The sequence below is a fragment of the Macrobrachium nipponense genome, chromosome 28 (genome assembly GCF_015104395.2).
Source record: "Macrobrachium nipponense isolate FS-2020 chromosome 28, ASM1510439v2, whole genome shotgun sequence".
In the NCBI taxonomy this organism is placed as follows: Eukaryota; Metazoa; Arthropoda; class Malacostraca; order Decapoda; family Palaemonidae; genus Macrobrachium; species Macrobrachium nipponense.
The window spans coordinates 21615762-21638887 of NC_087217.1; the positions used below are offsets into that span (position 1 = coordinate 21615762).

General features: G+C 37.6%; 1 protein-coding gene across 3 annotated transcripts in view; it reads right to left on the reverse strand.

Annotated features, from left to right (window-relative positions):
• LOC135201561 (persulfide dioxygenase ETHE1, mitochondrial-like) overlaps positions 1 to 23126 on the reverse strand; it is a 76277-nt gene that overhangs the window by 19906 nt on the left and 33245 nt on the right. Inside the window, exon 1 of one of the 3 annotated variants that reach the window (XM_064230569.1) lies at positions 6117 to 6188. The exons of the other annotated variants lie outside the window; for them this stretch is intronic. Coding sequence (XP_064086639.1) covers positions 6117 to 6173 — 57 coding nt within the window. The 5' untranslated portion in view covers positions 6174 to 6188. Of the gene's footprint in view, positions 1 to 6116; positions 6189 to 23126 lie in introns of those variants that run through there. 3 annotated transcript variants of the gene reach the window in all.

Genomic DNA, 23126 nt, shown 5'->3' on the forward strand with positions numbered 1-23126 from the left:
TAATTGGAATGAAGTCCTGTTGCAGTTGTGAATAGGTGACCAACAGCATGGCCCCATCTGCATTGACTACATTACTGGGAATTAACCTCCTATGTATAATAAAATAGCCATTAAATCATCTATTTCTCTTCACAGTACTTGCTGACTGCTTATGCCTTGGCGTCGCAATACTAAAAGGTCATGGACGCCCTCTTCTCTTCGGAGTAATATCGAATGGAATGCCGTGCCCCTAAATTTCACTCGTGATGCTTCCATCAGACGAGTTTTGTCAGTCCTGGTGGAGCGAGTCTACTATTCACTAGCCAACTCGCTTTTCCTCTTTGTACAGACAGAGAGCCACCTGCATTTCTAAAACTACGCATTTCCTTTGATTGGGAACTGAATGGAATGTAGAATTTAGGCCTAACGCTGGGGACCTATGAGGTCATTCAGTGCTGAAAAGAAATGAAGGTTTAAAAGGTGTAACAGGAGGAAAACCTCAAAGCAGCTGCACTATGAACCAATTGTTAGGAGAGGGTGAAAAGTAAGATAGAAGAAGAGAATATGAAAGGAGTTACAGTAAAAGGAATGAAAGGGGTTGCAGCTAATGCATAGGGACATTGCAAAGACCCTTAATGCCTACGATGCACCACGTGAGGTGCAATGACGGCACTGCCCTACCCCCTACGGGATTCCTTGGCAGGGGTGGCTCAAGAGAGCAACGAAGCAGCAGTCATTGTGTCGTTCATGCTTTAGCAGCTGAATGATAATGAGTCCCCTTTGTATAAACCTTTCGGGTCATCAACCATTTCATATATAAATTCAGAGGCACGAAAAAATCGTGAACACTTGCAAAGAATTCTACAAATATCTAAAAACACTTTCAAAGAATTCTAACAATATCTTAAAACTCTAAAAGAATCTTGAAAATATCTTAAAACACTTTCAAAGAATTCTGAAAATATTATAAAACACTAAAAGAATTCTAAAAATATCTTAAAACACTTTCAAAGAATTCTAACAATATCTTAAAACACTTTCAAAGAATTCTAAAAATATCTAAAATCACTTTCAAAGAATTCTAAAAATATCTAAAATCACTTTCAAAGAATTCTAAAAATATCTTAAAATTTCAAAGATTCCTAAAAATATCTAAAAACACTTTAAAAGAATTCTAACTATTTTAAAACCCTCAAAGAATCTTGAAAATATCTTAAAACACTTTAAAAGAATTCTAACAATATCTAAAAACACAAGAATTCTAACAATATCTTAAAACACTTTCAAAGAATTCTAAAAATATCTTAAAACACTTTCAAAGAATTCTAAAAATATCTTAAAACACTTTCAAAGAATTCTAAAAATATCTTAAAACACTTTCAAAGAATTCTAAAAATATCTTAAAACACTTTCAAAGAATTCTAAAAATATCTTAAAACACTTTCGAAGAATTCTAAAAATATCTTAAAACACTTTCAAAGAATTCTAAAACTACCTAAAAAATACTTTCAAAGAATTCTAAAAATATCTTAAAATTTCGAAGAATTCTAAAAATATCTTAAAACTCTGAATGAATTCTAAAAACTATCTAAACAACACTTTCAGAGAATTATATAAATAAAAAAAAAAACTTTCTATGAATAAATAAGTAATATGCAACAGGTCATAGAATTTTTTTTCCTTCTATCACCAAACTTTGAAATTATATTTTATTTTTTTCAGTTTTCTGTAAAATAAAACTATTGGACCGGGATTGTCTGCTGTCGGATCTGAAAAAAACTACTGAGGCTAAAGGGCTGCAAATTGGTATGTTGATCATGCACCCTCCAATCATCAAACATACCAAATTGCAACTCTCTATCCTCCGTAGTTTCTATTTTATTTAATGCTAAAGTTAGCCGTGGATCGTGCTCCTGGCAGCGATTTCCGGAGCCATGGGACACACCCTCACCCTACGGCATCTGCAGAGCAACTGGACTGGAGAGCTGCCACTGCCAGTATGGTTGGTGGACCGGTGGTTTTGTACAGGCATTATACGTTGTACAGGAAACTCAATTGCGATGAAGAAACTTTGGCGCATTTTTTCACTTGTTATTCTTGATTCTTATAACCTTCCATTTTTTCTTTTTCAGTTTCTTGTTCTCTGGTCTAGACAGAAAATGCCATCAGCTTTTCAGTTGCAATGACTTTAAATTAATAAAAAAAAAAAAAAAACTAAGAATTGAAACAATCAAAGGAACAGTCTGGACCTGCATCTGATAAAAAAAATTAATAAAAAAAGGAAAATTCTAAAGCAAAAACTGTGTAAAGAGTCAAAAGCCCTTTCCATACTGCTAATGGATTTACAATAATATTTTATTTAGATAGAAAATATCTGATACGTGAATTTTAACAAACTCGAGCGAGCTGTGGGTTGATAAAAAAAAAAACACACACACACACACACGAATAAAAGTAAAGGAACATTTTTTGAAGAAAAAACTGCTCGTAAAAGGTCAAAAGCTCTTTTTTCCACATTGCTGAAGGATATACTCTATCATAATTTGTTTAAATTGAAAATATTTAATAATAATAAAAAAAGAAGCGAGCTGTTAGAGATAGATGAAAGTGGCCGCGTTCACACCATTTGAACCCCAGTAATTAACAATGGGTTTCTGGCCAGCCAGCCGTGAACGAGACCTATCATTATATTGCACGTCAGAGAGAAAGGCTACGCTGTAAGTATAATGTATTCTCTATAATGTGTCTTGGCTTTCAGCTGCGTGCTTGCACAACTGCTCTCTCTCTCTCTTTGTCTATATATATATATATATATATATATATATAGGGTGGAGGGAAATGTTACAATAATATTACTATTTCTCTCTCTCTCTCTCTCATCTATATATATATATATATACTATATATATATATATATATATATATATATATATATATATATATATATATATATATATATATATAGAGAGAGGGAGAGAGAGAGAGAGGAGCATTAGCAATATTATCGTAACATTACCTCCTCAAATATGACCCGCAAATATTTGTTTACAGATCTTCCCTGCTTTGGGGCATGGGAGATTAAGTCTCCCTCCTCCCCACATCCCACCCTCCGCCCAAAATCAAAGGTATTACCTTGGGCACTAATGTCCGGGTAATACCGATCATTACCACTCGTAACTGGAACACACGCGCGGAGAGAGAGAGAGAGAGAGAGAGAGAGAGAGAGAGAGAGAGAGAGAGAGAGGTCCCACTGGAGATGACTGCTACCCCGCCAATATCCCCTGTGCAAACGCTCATTCTCGTAAATCAATTGACCAGGGGAAATTATGCCAATTTGATTAAGATAATCCGGTTTATCTCTTCACGTTGGGTTTTCATTACATGCAGATTGCGTGACGATGTGCGTGACCCACTACTCACGCAAACTCCCGAATCAGTAGCTCCAATGGATGGCGCACGCAACTGCGAACTTCGTCAACCGCACGCAAAGAGGCTGCTGGGAAAATGAGAGAGAGAGAGAGAGAGAGAGAGAGAGAGAGAGAGAGAGAGAGAGAGAGAAAGTTACAAGGATTAGGATGTCTCAAAGACTTGTTAGTCCATCCTTAGAGGAGACATCGTGTGCTCACTTATCTGTAGGAGCAGGTTTTACTATTCATTCACAGTGTCCTAATGATTTTGTCTAGTTTTCTTTTAAACTCTTCCACACTGTTGTTGTTGGCAGTTTATTCCATGCGTCACATATCTTGTATGTAAAGAAGTTCCCACAATGGGATGTGTTGTATCTCTTCAGTTCTAGTTTCCATCCATTATTCCTTGTCTGGTTTTCGTTTATTGTAAGTAGGTGACTGTCTACTTTCGTTATGCCTTCCAGTATTTTAACTGTTTCTATTAGTTGTCCTCGCAAACGTCGTGTTTCCAAGCCATACTCATGTTCAGGCTCTCTAGTCGTCTGTGGTAACCTGATGAGAGAGAGAGAGAGAGAGAGAGAGAGAGAGAGAGAGAGAGAGAGAGAGAGAGAGCACCCTAAAAACAAAGCTAATTCATCCGCCCACTAATTGCATTACAACACCCTTTCAACCAAGGGGACATATTGACAAATTCAGTCAGTTTCAGACCTCGTTACCGCCCTAACGGGTGGGAGCCGCGGTCCATAACAGGCACTCCACTAAATGAGATTTTCTTCGGGCAAAGGTAAACTAACAATTCGTGGAACGTGGAACATTTCTCATGGAAGAAGGACTCGAGGCTCGAGGACAGCTGTTGTTGAAAGTGAATCAATAACTGTACAAAACCAAAAGCAATTATCATTACGTCTAACTAAGGAGATTATTCTCATTCAGCAATTTTACAAAACGAAAATAATTATTATCTGGAACTACACAGATTATTCTCATTTAATAACTGTATTAAACCAAACCCAGTAGTTACTATCAGGAGCTATTGTTTTTATAGATTATTCTCATTCAGCAAATTATCAGTAACTACACAGATGTATTAAACCAAACCCAGTAATCTATCAGGAACTAATGATTTTAATACAGAGATTATTCTCATTCAGTAATATTTATAAAACCAAAACCAATAATTATTATCAGGAACTACAGAGATTATTCTCACTCAATAATTTTACAAAACCAATACCAGCAAATATTACGAACAACTACAGATATTTAAATGTTCTTCGTATAGCCACTTCAATAATAATTTAATAAATAATCGTTATAACGCATTAGAAGACATCCACGTGGTCTTGTTTACTAACTGGAAGAGAGAAAAGCAACCCCGTTAAAACGAACCACTACCTCCCAAAAATAATAATAGTTGGATTAATTTTTTCTTCTCTGCATCAGACCTGTTCAACTTCATCATCAAAGCTCCACTTCCTGATGAGAGTCATCAACAAACAAGGAGGTCCACCCCACTCCCCCTTAAATGAATGAATGAAATGAATAAGCTATTTACAAGTGACGCAATCACACAAGACAAGAGAGAACGCAGTTGAATGCTGTTACCTACTATATAAGGATTCGTCTCTGGCGCAGCAGAAGGTTATATCGCAAAGCGTTTGTACGTCACTGAGCGGAATGACGCTTAACTACGTCTGTTTTGCAACAGCAGAAGGTACACACACACCGGCCTTGAGTAATAAAGAATAGACGACAATGGGTAGCCGACCTTGGTAGCGCGTTGTGTGAACTGTCCATTCAGTACTTACCTCCTGACCATTCTGTTCTTGCTGTTTTGAGATTAAGATGGCCTTATGCCGGCACGGGCTCTTGCTCATAGAGCAGCCCGTAGGTTGATCAATTCGAAGTCGTTTTCATCTTCTCGCAGAGTGACTCGAAGCTCAAAGGCGAAATGACTATTTTAATGACTACCCTAATATATACTGTTCTCCTGCATTTTGATCTAATGATTAATTTTTTTTCTTTACTTTTCTTTTTATTTCCCTTTAACTCCTCCTATTTCTTCCTAATGAACGCCATAATATTCTTTGGAAGCTTGGATTTCGTGTTAATTATATATATAATGCATAATATATATATATATATATATATATATATATATATATATATATATACAGAAGTTTGTCAAAAGTAATCAGAGAGGTATTTATTTCTGGTGATAGAAATTCATTTCTCGATGTGGTTTGGATCCCACAATAAGCTGTGGGTCCCGTTGCAACGTAACCAATAAATTGGTTCCTAGCCACGTAGAAATATCTATCCCTCGGGCCAGCCCTAGGAGAGCTGTTAATTAGCTAAGCGGTCTGGTAAAACAAGATATACTTAACTTACACATACGCACACACACACACACATAAAGTCCCAGTAGCACTACAAGTATTATTTATAGCTTGTAATGGTACTGGGACTTTATGGACACCCTGTATGTCCTGTCTGTATTATATGTAGTTTATCAATACTAATACCATAATATAATTATTAACTTGACTAAGAAACAGCAAAAGAGCTTATATTCAGTAGTATACTACTTAAAATATGGATAAATGGGAATAAAATATTTAATAATATATATAGATATAATAATATAGAGAGAGAGAGAGAGAGAGAGAGGAGAGAGAGAGAGAGAGAGGAGAGAGAGTCTTAAGGATACTACAATACAGACACGATTACCATTATCGTCGAGGACCTGTCCTTAAAAATAATTCGGTAACCAGCTCCAACACCCATGGGGGCTCCTCCAACGCCAATTTATGCTCCCCCTATTTAAGCATTTGGCGCCACCCCCCACCCCGATCCCCTCCTGGCGAAGGCCGACCGCCGAACACTTGCGTGCCACAGTTATATAGCCACTGAAGACCATACCGGGCACAAGATCGAGCACAGTTGGTGATGGTAAAAATGAGGAAATGCGGTACTTACGCTCCCAGGGGAGCTTTTGTTTTTATTTTATTTTGTAAATAGCTGAGAGCGCGCACACACGTATCACACATTTATATTATAGGTGTGTGTATATATATATATATATATATATATATATATATATATATATATATATATACATATATGTATCACTGAATCACGAAAGTTAGGAACGTGATAAATCCATAAATAAAGATATATGCCACGAAGGAAAAATAAACGAATGAGGATCTGCAAGATCTTTCGACGTTAAACGTCCTTTACTGAGCAGAGTGTCTCTGCTCAGTAAAGGACGTTTAACGTCGAAAGATCTTGCAGATCCTCATTCGTTTATTTTTCCTTTGTGGCATATATCTTGATATATAATATATATATATATAGATATATATATTATATATATATATAATGTGTGGTGGTGTGTGTGTGTGTGGTGTGTTAAACTAATTAATAATATATATATATCTATATTTATATATTATATATTATAATATATGATATACATACATACATACATGTATCCATACATATATATATATATATATATATATATATATATATATATATATATATATATATATATATATACAGAGAGAGAGAGAGAGAGAGAGAAACTCAGGGCGACAAGAAACCAAAACACACATAAATACCAAACGAAACTAAAACTCAAAACACAAGAAGAAAAACTACGATCATTGGCAACATGTGTCCTTTCCCATAAGTGAAAAGACTTTTAAAATATAAAATATTTAGTGAATTCGCCTTCCACGGGCCCTGTAGTAATTACAAAAGTAATAAACCGATTTCCTCCCAATTTAAACAGAGATCAAGCGATCACTTCTCTGTTTAGTCTGTTGTCCACAAGATGTTTAAGCGCCTCAGTGGCGTGGTCGGTATGGTATTGGCTTGCCACCTCGTTGGCCGCGAGTTCATTCTCGGGCATTCCACTGAGGGGTGAGAGATGTGTATTTCTGGTGATAGAAGTTCACTCTCGACGCGGTTCGGAAGTCACGTCAAGCCGTTGGCCCCGTTGCTGAATAACCACTGGTTCCATGCAACGTAAAAACACCATACAAACAAACAAACAAACAAACAAACAAAACACAAGATGTTTAATTCTGACTTCAAAGACGTTTTGCAAAGCGTTTCGCTTATAAGCTAAGGAAGAATCGGTTGGCTTTTGCGTTAATAAAACAGTATATAGAATTTAGGGTAATGGCCAAGAGCTGGGTCCTATGAGGCCATTCAGCGCTGAACGGGAAACTGACAGTAAAAGGTTTGAAAGGTGTAACAGGAAGAAAACCTCAAAGCAGTTGCACTAATAAACAACCGTTCCAAGATGGTAGTAAGTAAGTTGGAAGAAAGAGAATAGGAAAGGAGGTACAGTAAAAGAAAAGAAATCGGTTGCAGCTAAGGGACGAAGGGACGCTGCAAAGAACCTTAAGTAATGCCTACAGTGCACAACATGAGGTGCACTGGCAGATTAGCCTCCCTTAGAGGGTTAGCTTTTGAGATTCATTTATCCTTATATCCAAGAAATCTGTAAAACAGTAGTTATGGACAGTTTAATTTAATTCCTGGAAATTTCGCAGGATAAAGAGAATAATATATTTCAGACATTTTTTTTCTAATATCAACGAATTCCACTTTCCCTACTGAAGCTAGCGCTCAGCAATGGCTAATTTTCGTTCGGCTTTGAACTGACCCTCTAAAGTTCAAAAATAATTTTCTGGAATATTTTTATTGTCAAATAACATCTTAACACTTTCCAAATTATCAATACGAAAAGGATAATAGCACCTTCAGATGTTTATCAAAACAAAACAAAATCAGGTTAAACTTATTTTTCCGATTCGCATTTTGCATTGCTTGAAATATTAATCACAGGCTTAATCCTGGATCGAATTTTTCTGTATTATAAGATCCTAAATACCATCTTACTATAATGGGCTTTATGTCTGTCCGTCCGCCTATCATTCAATCACGGCCAAACGTCTGGTCCGATGGGCATGAAGCTTGCCAGGGTACAGTGGGGACCCCTAAGATGGTCTATAATGGAGCTTCATCCTACCTCCCCTCCGAAGGGGATTCCCTGAAACGGAGTTGGTTCTGCCCATGAAACGGGGGCTGGTTATGCCCGTAGATTTAGTTACTTTACGAATTTATCATACATAATTTCTGTATACATATGTTTGCTAGTTTAACCAATACTAGGTCTGGTCAGGTCCAGGATGGGTGACCACCACCGGATGCACGATACTGCTACCAAAATCCTCCGTGAACGCGAATGGCAGAATGGGCCAGCTACTTCACCCCATAAATCAATGCTTATCGACCCTGGCAGTCATATCAAAAACTCCCCTTTCCGCTCTCCAATCAATAATATTGAGTAAAGCCATCACCTCACTTGATAGGATAATTAATTAATCTGTTAATCCCGCCTCGATATAGGAAGGTTGGGAGGGAGGGGGGGGGGAGTTTCGTGGAGCGAATATAATACTGATAATGGCCGCCCCCTCTTCCTATCTCTAGCTCGGGAGGATGAGTCATTGTGATTATCATCAAGCAGGAAGCCTCTCTTTTCTCTCTCTGCCACAGGCGTGCGCGCGCGCACATATATAATATATATCGATAGAGAGAGAGAGAGTTATCGATGTGCTACCAAGGTAATGTGATAACGTTACAGTAATATGAATAATTCCAGTTACAAAATAGCATGAAAACGCTAACGAAACCAATAGCTTTTTCGTGTTGATTCCGAAGAACGTCACCAGCCAATCTTAAAAAAGAAAAAAAAAACTTATCTCCTCTTACGTAATTGTTTCATCTATGTACTATAGATGATGTTTTTTCAAGTTCCATTCATCCTCAGTAGTTCAAGCACCATTTCGAACTGCACTTTCTGTTTACCAACAAAAATCCTACGGATCGTTCTTACAGAGTGACCCCCCCTCGGATTTTAACCGAATGATGTGTCCATATTTGCGGCGTGTTTAGCACGCCCGTTGGGGATGACCTCAAATTCATAAACAAAAGACTGTTACCCTGAAGAACCTGAAACTGACTGATATCTTTGGGACACAGTACTACTTCAGTAGATTCACATCAACCGTGCTTTTGATGTCTAGGCTAGTCCCTTACGACGCTCCTAATTGGCTGTTGATAAGCCAATCACAGGGCTGGAGACTCGGTATCTCGAGAGAGTTCACATGGGTAGGATGTATGCTTCAACTCTCCTGAGGGATACTTTTGAGAAACTTGTCCCTCAGGAGAGGTGGAACATAGTTCCTACCCATGTGAACTCTCGAGACTGCGAGTTTCCAGCCCTGTGATTGCCTTATCAACAGCCAATCAGGAGCGTCGTTAGGGTCTGGCCAAGACATCAGATGCACGGTTTATGTGGATCTACTGTGGAAAAAAAAAATGGTTTCACTACACTACAATACCACTACCTCTTTCCTCCATCTTAGTTTTACACTGGGCGTATGTAGCTCATTCAGCGTGACGAGTGGCACGCACTAACATTTCAAATTTTAAAAACTAAGGATAATGGAGAAGCATTCTATTGAAATAATGACATTTCAGAATCAGAAAATGATGGGAGTCTTCCACTGGGTGTCTGAATCCTAACTACAGTTAGATAAAAACTTCGCTGTATATTTAGGGGATCAAAGTTTAAAGGTTATGTCTTATTTTCAATATGGCATCACAAATAATACATTAACTACACAGGAACAGACCTGCAGGAATAAATGTGAATACTATCGTCTCTATTTCTTATATCTGTCTCCAACAATTAATTGATTTAGATCCGCTAACCTCCGGTTATTCTCTCTGTGCAGATACAGTGTTTTTAACCTGCAGAAACTTGTATAGTAAACGAATGATGATTCTTGCAGCAACTTGTGTAGCAGACGAATGATGATTTCTAGTTGTTCCACGTAGATCCATCCACCTTTTGAATAATGATGAAAGATTGAAAATCCACAAACTAAAACGTTAGCTAGGAGCAAACAGTATATCGGTTGGAACCTGCAGCATTTTATGTGTGGGTGGGCAGGTGGTTGACTCGATTGGCGGGAGTTACCCAACACCAGCACCAGCAGAAAAGTCGCTGATGGCCGGTCCCATGAATGTCCAGAACTCCTACACACATCGACAAGAAGCAGAAGCAGCTCCCTTTGTTGTCAAACCGTTGCGCGGGAAACTAAAGACTTCTTCGCGCGCTCCCTTTCCCAAAACAAAGGGCTGTGCATGTTCGGTAAGGGGGGGGGGGGGCGATCTATATATTCCAATAATTAACATAAATCGCTGCTTTCTTGTACGTATAAGGCGAGGCCACCGTTCCCTTAATCAAATTGTTACTTGTCCACGATCTAGGTATATCCCTAGACCGTGATTTCCTCGACACAGTTGGGAGGCTCGTGTTGTGTGTGTTTGTGTGTTTTCTGTCTCTAAAAGGCAAGTCAAAACGTTATTACCGCATTTCTAAGAATATCCGCGAAGTCAGTTTTGTCAGTTGACGAACATAAGAAACTTGATTTAGTTAGGGAATGGGTCCTCAATATACAGTAGGAATCTCTCTCTCTCTCTCTCTCTCTCTCTCTCTCTCTCTCTCTCTCTCTCTCTCTCTCTCTAAGTTTTATCGTCTGTTAACAAAATATAAGATGACAACACAAAGCAACTATTATGAAACAAATATATATCAGGAATTGAGTGAGAATATATCTTAAAACAAAAAGAAACTTTAGTTTCAAAATGGGAAGGAACACAAGTTTACGGACCCACGCAACCAATGAAGACAAATGGTTGTAAAAGAGAGAGAGAGAGGAAATCGACCCAAGTTCCACAAAGAACTAACTAACTTGCGAACTTCGTAGAATTCAGAAGGGGAATTCTTTTCTTACGGTCTATAAATTCCTAGACGCATTTTCAAAGAGAGAGAGAGAAATAGGAAAGAGGGCGTTTGTCACATAACGGACTGCGACGAAAAATTAAATTATTGGATGAATTAAACTTAAAGACGAACTACTTGAGTAACGAGAAACAGAGAGTTTGTCACATAATGGATTACAATAAAAAGGAAAATTATTGGATGATTTTAACTTGAAGACGAAATTACTAGAGTGATAACTAAGAGAGTGAGAGAGATACTATTTTTTAATCTTTTATTAGAGAAAATATACAATATTTTACAATTTAACAGAATTACATTCAGAATTTTATATACTTGTTCAAAATAACTTGACGCCATATGCACCAGAGAGAGAGCAGAGATAATTATCAATAAAAATAACTTCTTGCAACAAATCAACACAGATAATTCACTTGATAATTTAAGCTCAAGGGAAGAGAGAGAGAGAGCGGAAATTGAGTGATGTAACCCGCCTTTATAATAACCCAATCGTTAAGAACCGTTATACAATCAGGTTATCGCTCACGATAATAAAAACCAAACAAAAAGAGTTGTACCTAATATTTGAATGACACACACAAAAAAAAAAATACACTGAATTACGATTTAATATAAAAAACTACATGGAGTCATAAAACTTGTCTCCCTTATGTTTTCTTAGAAGAGAATCATCGATATTTCCTTCCTGGAAGTTAGGGAGAATTGGACAAGAGAATATATATATATATATATATATATATATATATATATATATAATATATATATATATATATATAAAATATATATATATATATATATGTGTGTGTGTGTGTGTGTGTGTATTAATACTTACACAAATGTTCTATGCATCAGTACAATTACTAACAGGACCTCATTGAAAGTGGATGGTATCTAACACACAAGTTCCAAGTATCCGCAGAATACTTAACAAAGAGGACTGTTAGGCCTAGAAAGCTTGTAACTTTTCCTGCATAAATATCTCCGCTGGATACAATCCAGTTATTATAGGTACAGGGGCACACACACATATATACTATACATATGAGACGAACTACGTTATAAAATTAAGCCACCAGTCTGCGAGAAAGAGAGGGAGAAATCATGTCGTCAAAAGACAAAGGCAAAATATGCCACGTGGACCTTCCTTCCAAGCACAATAGGAAATAGCTTACTTTCAAATTTCCAATGAAGCAATGCATGCGGGAAAACTTTAAAAGTTTTCTGTAACTCGGTACAGTAGCTGTAATTCTATTAACTGTATTAATAATAAGGCTATACAGCACAACGTCGATAGTCAGGAAACCCCATAGAAATGGTCTTACAAGTATAAAAAAAAATCATGAATTTTCGCATGACGACTTACTGTATAAATATGGTTACGTATTATTCGTAATATTTTTCACTCATGGAAAATAACAGAAATAAATTACTGTATATCTGACAATTGAAATATAATAATGCGTGCATATATAACATTATCTAAATTAACTATGCATTATTACAGACCCTCTTAAACTTCCGAGCGTCAACAACTATTTCCGCTCTGCCCCCATACACAGTTATAAGTCAAAGAAATCTGGCTCCCCTCCCCCACCCCTCCCAATAAAAATGCCAATTTTACGCCATTACAGCTGTCTGAGGTTCTCGTGATTACGAACACTGCAATTTCATGCTACGAAGACCAGGCTTTACTAGACCACAATTACTCCAACAACTTGGAAAGCAAACTTTCATTTTGTTAAGTCTGAACGAGAAGCACAGCAAGAGAGAGACTTTTTTTTTTTTTTTCGAATGAGACAGAAAAAGAAGTTTCTGGCATCTTGCACGACTTGCCGCCTAAAATTTTAAACCAGCTAGACTATATTTTTATCTTTTATTCGTGTCCAATCAAAGTTATATAAGACTGGTGCAGGTGCGAACTTACTCAGTCCATATTTCCTACCGCAGAGTTGGCTAATTTTCGATTATAAGTTATAACATGAATAAATCATTAAGTCTAGCGTCGAGATGCTAATAGGAGCCAGAATCGTGTTCGTTTTCCTGGCAGTTTGTCACCATCCTTGGCACCAGGTAGCCAATGCTGGAGGTAAACTGAAGTACTTTAAATTCAAGCTTTTGTCACAAGCAGTGGCAAAATGTACACAACCTCAAGTTACTGATATGAGCAAAAACCCTAGGCTTAATGGTGCCAGGAGTTGGAAAACGATGCTTAAAGATGCAAGGAAAATGTATCTGGAATCTTGTATTACTATTTCAATTCATGTAATAATATATTATTTATGATCTATGTTTGTTGTTAAATCAGATGAAAAATAAGAGTAGCATTTATCAAGTGAAACTTGGGGGCGGGGGGAGAATTACAAGTCCAACAGCAACAAAAACATAAGAAATCAAGAGCAAAAACCCCAATCAGTAACCAGCTCCCCAACAGCGACAAATTAAATCCATCTAAAACTCTCTGGAAGTACTCCTTTATAGACTTATATACACGGCAGAAAGCATCTTCCCAGCTTCCTCAACGAAGGTAGAAATTGCACCGAAGTTAAACCTTTCGTCTTCTCTCATCTGAACAGAACGAAAACTCCGATACTATAAAAACGGCGAACCACAAATTGCTCGCTTGTGAAAGTCGTCTCTACCTCCGGGAGAAGATGTGTGTGTGTGTGTGTGTGTGTGTACAGCGATGGCTAATGATGCCTGGTGGGTCTACAATTCAGCCGTGTCTGTTCTCGCTGCTGGTCTGTTCACAAGATAAGTTACAAAGTTATCTATAGGTTTTCTTGAAATTTTTTGGAGGTGTGGCAGATAGACCAAGAAAGGGATGATTAAATTATGTGCGAGAGTCGACTAGAGTATACAATATAGCTTAAGGCCAAGTGTTGGGGCCTTCAATGTCATTCAGCACTGAAAGGAAAATTGAGAGTAAGAGGTTACAAAGGTGTAATAAGAGGAAAACCTCGAAGTTGAACTATGGAAAGTAAGATGGAAGAAAATATATGTAAGGAGGTGCAATGAAAGGAATAAGAGGAGTTGCTGGTTGTCCACGAAATATTTTGAAAAGTTAATTATAGATTTTCATGAAATGTTTGGGAGGGGTGGCAGTATACCATGGAAAGAGGATTCAAATATGAGATGGATCCGGCCACAATTTAACAACTTCTTATTAATGTGTACTTTCTCAATGTGCCATTAGTTAAGACTGGGATAAAAATTAAGGTTATTAGCATAAAAAAAATTTTCATTTCATATCTATTAAATTTCTTGACAGAATTAAATAATTCCATCGTTAACAGACCCTAAAGTTAAGACTAGCACATTTAGTTGCGATCACTCACTCAGTGCGTTAGTCTATTGTTCTTTGGTTATTGTGCAAAATCTATTTGGTGTCTGACTCACCACCTCTCTCTCTCTCTCTCTCTCTCTCTCTCTCTCTCTCTCTCTCTCTCTCTCTCTTACCCAACCGCTATTGGTATTCAAGGTAAAAAGCGTTCAACGACGTCCACTATTACATCTGATTTGGGAACTTGAATATCTTAAAAAAAAATAATAAAATAAAAAATAATAAAAAACGGTTCACATGACGCCCACTTCCAAATACCGTACCGGCTCTTCCTTGGCACGCGGGTGCATCGCCTGACCTACATTACGGATTTGGGAAATCCTCAGGCCACGAAAGAAAAAGAAGAAAAAGCTCGCTTATGATCCATAAACTGCTTAGAAACAATCCGCAAAATTCTATTTTCTCCTTTCAAAAAGAGAGAAGAAGAAAAGTCGACGGTTTAGTCGCCGCGGTACAACTACATCCCACTCATGTTGCTTCACGGATGTACGATAATTTTCGTTTCGCCTTTGTTTACATGCGAGGGTTCTGCCGTTCATGGAAACAAAGGCGGGTTCTTGTTTGTTTAGGTGCATTTTATACACGTCATTGTTTATCTCGTGGCAAATTTTTTACACTTTTCTAGTGGAATATTCTGCCGAATACATCACCTTTGTTCCCTACTCTAGAGCATATTTTTAGTTTCATTACATAATTTACACGCTATGACACACCCTTTGTTTTCTGTTACTAACTGAACTCATAACAAACAACTAACACAACTCACGTGCAAATATATTTCTGAGTAAAACAAATGACGTATGTTCCAGTAGAGGCATGTCTGCGTTGCCTGTTTTTTTCTTCTAAATCATAACACGATCGTATCATATTGTAGCCAATCCTGCACCATGGAGGTGTCAGTTTGGACTGATCAACTTTGCTTTTATTGTTATATTTTTCTAAAAACTCTTGCTGCAACAATGAGTATGAGTTGTCTACTTTGTCTAAAAGGATCTACGTAGTTCTGTTCTAACAAAAGATGGATGTGGTGAGCAGGGGGTTCTGTGATACAGTTCTTTTAGCAATCATTTTCTTTAGTGGTTCTAGGACACTTCTAAGCTCAGTTCTTGACTTGATATTACCATTGAAAATAATTTGTTAATGGTGTGTTTTTATTTTATGGATATACATATATATATATATTTTATATATATTTTATATATATATATATTATATATATATATTATATATATATATATAGTGTGTATGTATATATATATATATACGTATACTTACACGCATGCACACACACTCACACACTATATATATATATATATATATATATATACTTATTATATTATATATATATATATACACACACACGTTACTTTCAGACGTTTTGAACACAATCAGGCATATCAGTAACCTTAAAAAGTTTTTTTCTCAAAAGTTCCGGAACATGCCATTATCAATCATTTATAATAAATCAGTCATGTTACTCGTGTCAAAAAAACATATTTCCTAGATCTAATTAATACCTAGATGGAAACCCAGCGAGCACTGTTTTGTAATAATCATTGCAAATGTATTTTTACTCTCGTAAGGAAGTGTTTCCTTCGTTAAATTTAAATACTGTTGCACTATCTTTTAATATAAAGAAGATTTTGTCTTGCGTCAAAATCATCCAAAATTAAACTATGAATATGCACTTATTGATTCAGCCTTTTAAAAAATAGCTTTTTTTAACGTGTAGATTTTGTATTAGGTAAAAATTTGCCAAAATCAAATTATGATTCTGTACGCATTGCTCTAGGAATTTTCACAATAAAATTTTCTTAACATGTAGAAGATTTTGTATTGCGTCAAAATTAGATAAAATACAACTATGTATCTTAAAGCCGCCACTAACGTTCAGTTATATCTGCGCAGGCAAAACTGAACCCAATAACGTTCAGTTTTGCCTGAGGTATAGCTTGGGTTCATTTTTTATTGCACAGGCCGACTGCGCGGGCATAACTACGCAGGTATAACTGACTGATAGTGGCGGCATTTACCTACAGTTTCAACAAATCTAACAATGAGAATATTTCCGCCTTTTCAGGCTTCGTTTATTGTTGTCATCATTGGAGTTTTAGCAGCGACGGTGTCTCTGGTTTTGGAGCAAATCACCTTCCGCATCTCGTAACCTCGTGACGTCACGCCTCAGGAGTAGTATCGTACAGGTTCTACGAACTGAACTGAACTGAACTGGAATCTGAACGCTTCTGAGAATTTCAAATGACTTAGTACTTACAAAGTGAGAATATACTATATTAGATTCACATCAACCATGTATTTGATGTCAGGGCCAGTCCTTTACGACGCTCCTGATTGGCTGTTGATTAGCTAATCACAGGGCTGTGATTGGCTTATCAACAGCCAATCAGGAGCGTCTTAAGGGACTGGCCTAGACATCAAATGCACGGTTGATGTGAATCTACTATAGCCTATATAATCGAGCTAAAATTTGTATAGTTGGAATATATTGGTCGATTCATATTAGAACCTGATCTGATACTTATTAAGTGAAAATGCCCAGCTAATATTTATAAAGGAAAAATATATGGGTCAATTTATACTTAAGACTGAGCTAATATTTATAAAATGTAAACGTTTTGTCATTTTAAACTGAAACCTGGGCTGATACTTATAAAGTAAAGATGTATTGCACAATTTTATACTTAAAATTGAGCTAATACTTATATTGTGAAAATATGTTTGTCAAATCGCACTTGAAACCAAGTTAATACTTTTAAATGAAAAATACATGAACCAAATTGTACTGAAATAAGAGAGAATACTTATAAAAGGCAAATATATTGACCAATTTTTACTTGAAACTAAGCTAACAACTATTAAGTTATAATATATTGGAAAATGTATTCTAAAACATGAGCTGATACTTAGAAAGTGAAAGTATATTGGAGGTGGTACTTATAAGGATGAAATAAACTGGCCAATTTATGCTAAATCCTGAGCTTATACTTTTAAAGCGAAAATATATTAGCCACTTCAAGCTAAAACCAACCAGAGTCAACAACCCACTTATAAATGTGTAAGTTCGGGACTTACAGATTACTTACTTTAAAAGATGAATCTGATTGACGGGATTTATTAATAAAAAATATAATTATTCTTATTGGAATGATAACATGTATTTAAAATATATTTCTATGTCAAAGGTCAACAGTGTCGACAGTACTCCTGTCCTAAAAAATGCAGCAGGAACTGAGGAGGCAAACTATCAAATTAATATTCTTGTAAGGAAGTATTTTGTCGATAATAAATTTGCATTCTAATTAGCTTTCTTATTGATGACCTAAATCGTGTATCTGTTGTCAGCTGTTTTGCACTAAAAATAGATTTCACACACAGATATATATATATATATATATATATATATATATATATATATGTGTGTGTGTGTGTGTGTGTGTGTGTGTGTGTGTGTGTGTGTGTGTGTGTGTGTGTTTGTGTGTGCAGGAGCGCGCTTGTGTTTGAGTATGTGTGTGTAAAGACTGGCTCTAGGATCTTCAGAAAGTCCTGAGGACTGCGTAAGAATGCCCCTCAGGGAACTACCTATACTGCTGTCCGGGATCAGAACAAACATTCCCGAAGACAGGATCGGCTCCGGCGGAACCAGAAATGACTCCAGAAATAGAATCCAGACACGTCAAGTGGGATTTTTGGAAAGTAATGATAAGGCAAAGAGAGTTGATTTGTAACGAACAAAGATGTTTCTTAGTTTGCTTACAGTTGTGCTTGCACAGTGCTTTGACTCCATGGTTCAAGTCCCCAGCGTGATTACAATGTTGGCCATTATTGTTATGCTATTCACTGGAGTATTTATACTTCGTGGATTTAGCATTAAAATGGTTCAGTTCTTTGTCGATTTCATGGCCTCAGACAGCTCTGCCTGTCTTGATGAGGCTGGAAATCAGAAGGACGAAACTGATCACTCTGGCTTTGAAGAAGACCATGTTTCGGATAACGAAGTAGTATACGGACATTCCTATAATGAAGAAGGCGACCATCCGTATAGTGAAGAAGAAACAAGGAATTTGTATATAAGTCGAAAGTTCGAGGAAGTAATTAAGGAAAATGAAAATGTTTTCTTGAGGTTTGAGAAAGAGAGATTAGAAAAGGATCAGCTGATCGACGAATTACTGAACAAGGTAGAGGGCCTGACCGTAGCAGAACTGCAGATGGCCGAACACATCACAGACCTCGAACGAATGAACAAAGAAAAGGACAGAAACCTCTGTTCAATGTCCGAAGAGATGCAGAAGCTTAAAAACGAAATGACTGAAAAGGCGAAGGATACAGAAGTCCAAAGGAAGGAAAACGAGGAGAGAGGCCAGATGCTAATCATTTTGGAAAACACGGTCGCAGTTCTCTCGATGGAGAAGGACACTTTGCATCGAGATCTACAGCAAAACGATAGAAGCCGAGAAGAAATGCAAATGAAAATGGGCAAGCTGAATCAGGACCTGGAAGGACTTCGAAAAGAGAATGGAATGAAAGAGAAGAACATAGAAAAGCTGAAGAGGGAGAACGAGAACAAGACCTTGAAGATGAAAGGTTTAGAGGACGAGTTACAAGTCCTCACCATTCAGACACAGATGGCCCACCAAAATTTGAAAGAGCTCGACGACAAATGTCAAAGAGAATTAGCTGAGAAAAACGAGGAACTGGAAAAGCTGAGAGAACAGAACTTACAGAAGGATAGCGAGATCCTTCGACTGGAAAATGAGTGCACCCAGAAACAATTGGAAGTCAGCGGTTTGCTGCTGCAAGAATCTAAAACTGTTGTAGCAGAACAACCGACGGTAAATGGAAAGAAGAATGTCCTGATTAGAAGGAAATTTCAACTTGAATTCGACCTTGCTGAAGAGATGGAGGCATTATTGGAACTCGTAAGACGCCAAGAAGAGATCTTGGCGCAGGATACGCAGATCAGCTGTTCAGGAAAGGTCAAAATCCTTAATGGATCAAAGAATTATAAAGAAAAGGAAGTTTGCAGAAGAGAGAGGACGATAAGGAAAGCTGAAGACGAAAAGGCTTCGGATAAAACTCTATGCCTGAGGAAGCCCCAGATCAACTGCAGAGCCCTCTACCGACGAATGGACAGCATCGAGGAAGAACTTCGCCAAATCAAAGGATTGCAACGACCTTCAGCTGGCACCGAGAGGCACTCAAAGGCCCCGAATAAAACTCCAGCAATTGAGAAGCCTCTAAACAGAGATGAATTGCACCAGAAGATGGAGCTGATATCTGCAGCCAACCTCCAACGATTGGAGCGAGAAGCTAAAATGGTCCGAGAGCTCTACAAGATAAACGCTGTCACATAAAGGGTGCAAGTAAAGGAACCTCTGCATTTTCATTTTTAGGAGAAGTGTGGTTTACTTGCAGAGGATAGAAGGCAGAAAATCTCAGATATTGAGAACAAGAAGACGCTAAAGTTTATGATGGAAATCCTTACTGGATTTGGTTGTGGAAGTATAGCTCTGCGTGATCGAGAAACTACAGCGGATTCTGGCCTGGCGGTAAGTGCCCAAAGACTGGACTATGGTGCATCCCCTCTCTCTCCTGCCGCATGATACCCTTGGAATAGGGTATCAAGGCCCAATCTCATATGGGTAGTAGGCAACCACTGGCGCGGCGTAAGAACCCGTAAGTTTCATGCCCACTACTTCATATGTGAATTGGATTATGCATTGCAAATTGCACCCATTTTTTGCATATGCTACTGTGGCAACCTCTGGCGCGGCGTAAAAACCCGTAAGTTCAATGCCTTTTATATATGCAAAATATGGGCCATGCAATGCATAAGGGATCAAATACTAGCATATACTGCAGAGGCAACCTCTGGCGCGGCGTAAAAACCCGTAAGTTTCATGCCTTTTACATATGCAGTGTTCGATCCCATATGTAGTGTGGCAGAGGCACTAAGACATCGAAGGGCATCGTCAGGAGTCGCTGGATTTCGAAGTCGTCTGATTAGGAGACTGGAAGCTTCCTGTCTATAGCAAAGGGTTTCCAAAAGTTAGCAGAGAAATAACTGGATTTTGGACTCTATAAATGAACCACCTGTTTTCTAGTATCAACCGCAGAGGAATAGTCTGGAGGCGTTACAAGAAGGGTCATCAATCTTAGGAATTCATCTATCTTGGCTAGCTAAGAGAGCTGAGAAATGGGGAAGGGCCCACCCCTGGGTAAACTAAACCCCCATTTCTATGATGCTCTCTTAGCAATGATGCCCCAGGGGTGAGATCGCTTACGATCGTTAAAAGGCCATATGTACATCATATATGCATACATGCGTATATATACATGTATACACATATATATGTATACATACATGTATGTATATTATAGATAAATATATATATATATATAATAATATATATATATATATATAAATGCAAGTCATATCACATTACTGTGATTATATACATACATCGCTACAAATGTCCTTTAATATCTAATTCACTTCTAACCTCGGAATTGAATTATATTATCATATATGCTTAACCTAAAGGGAATTTTATTAGGCGATAATAGAATTGGCGGCGCCCAGGCGCGAACGTAGGAACACCATACAAATCCCAGGAACGTCAGTGAAGCTTTTACCCACTCACCACCACAAGAGGCTATAAATTAATGCCGCCTCTCACCCTCAAATACCTTTTACGCTCAGGTATTCGCTGATTTGGAGCCAGCATTAACCCACCTCGACCTTGGTAGTGTTGTAGTGCTTATGAGAGCACGTAGCCATTAATATAAGTCATATCACATTACCGTGATTCATATACATACATTGAGCTACAAATGTCCTATTAATGGCTACGTGCTGTCATAAGCACTACAACACTACCGAGGTCGAGGTGGGTTAATGCTGGCTCCAAATCGGCGAATACCTGAGCGCGAAAGGTATTGGAGGGTGAGAGACGCCATATAAGTTATAGCCTCTCGCGGTGGTGGAGTGGGTAAAAGCTTCACTGACGTTCCTGGATTTGTATGGTGTCCTGGATTCGCGCCTGGGCGCTGACAATTCTATTATCGCCTAATAAAATTCCCCTTCGGTTAAGCATATATGAAAATATATTATTATTCCCGAGGTAGAAGTGATTATTAGATATTAAAGGAACCATTTGTAGCTCGATGTATGTATATGAATCACGGTAATCGTGATCTTACTTATATTAAATGGCTTATCGTGCTGTCATAAGCACTACAGCACTACCGAGGTCGAGGTGGGTTAATGCTGGCTCCAAATCAGCGAGTACCTGATCGCGAAAGGTATTTGAGTGTGAGAGACGGCATTAATTTATAGCCTTTTGTGATGGTGGAGTGGGTAAAAGCTTCACTGACGTTCCTGGATTTGTATGGTGTCCTAGGTTCGTGCCTGGGCGCCGCCAATTCTATTATCACCTAATAAAATTCCCTTTTAATTAAGCATATATGAAAATATATTAATTCCAAGTAGAGCGAATTAGATATTAAAGGACATTTGTAGCTCGATGTATATATATATATATATACATATATATATATATATATATATATATATATATATATATATATACATATGTATATGTATATATCCCAGCAACTGCAATCTCTCAACGCACTAACACTATAAAATAATACACGAAAAACATCGCCCGCTCTTCGTACTTGACCTCCTCGAGTCACCGGTGTTCCGCCACTGCGCAGCGCTGCCCTGGTGGCGACTAGACGAACTAATTAGCATTTGTCTGTAACTTGGGGTTTCACACGATCAAACTTGTTCATGAACACGTTTGACAATATGATGTTTGAGTGTATGTTTGAACGTGTGAAAGGGATAAACATGTTGGACCAACGTGTTTGAATGAGTTGGAAGGATGTCTGATCTAGTCTGACTTTTGTGGGCGGAGCTTGCTGGTTCGTGTTGAAGTTTGAACGTCTGAACAAGCATCAGTCTCCAAACGTCACACTTATTCAATTCTCGAGGTGGTAACATCTTTAAGCAGCTCCTTCACTCACAAAGAGACTTTGCTATTTCCAAGTAAAATTACAACATGAGTGATGTTTGCGCCGTTAAAGACAAAGAAAGAGAAATTATGGTTGATCATAGAAATATAGGAAACACCAAGCACTGTGGAAGGTAAAATCTAAAGATTATTCTGATAAGAACTTAAGAAATATGGGTATCGAGGAATTACATGCAAAACTAAGAGAACTTGACCCTCAGTGCACAAGGTAGGACGTGACCAAAAAAATCAACTGTCTTCGTAGTTCCTTCAGAAGAGAACTACGAAAACTTGAAAGCTCCAAGAAGTCTGGCAAATCACCTGATGACATATGCACATTCACTCTCTGGTATTTTGAAGACTTGATGTTCATTTGTGACCAAGAGTTGCCAAGAGAAAGTACATCAAATTTGGATTGTGTTGATGAAGAGGCGAGTTGTATGGTTTTATCGTGTTATGTATCAATCTATATA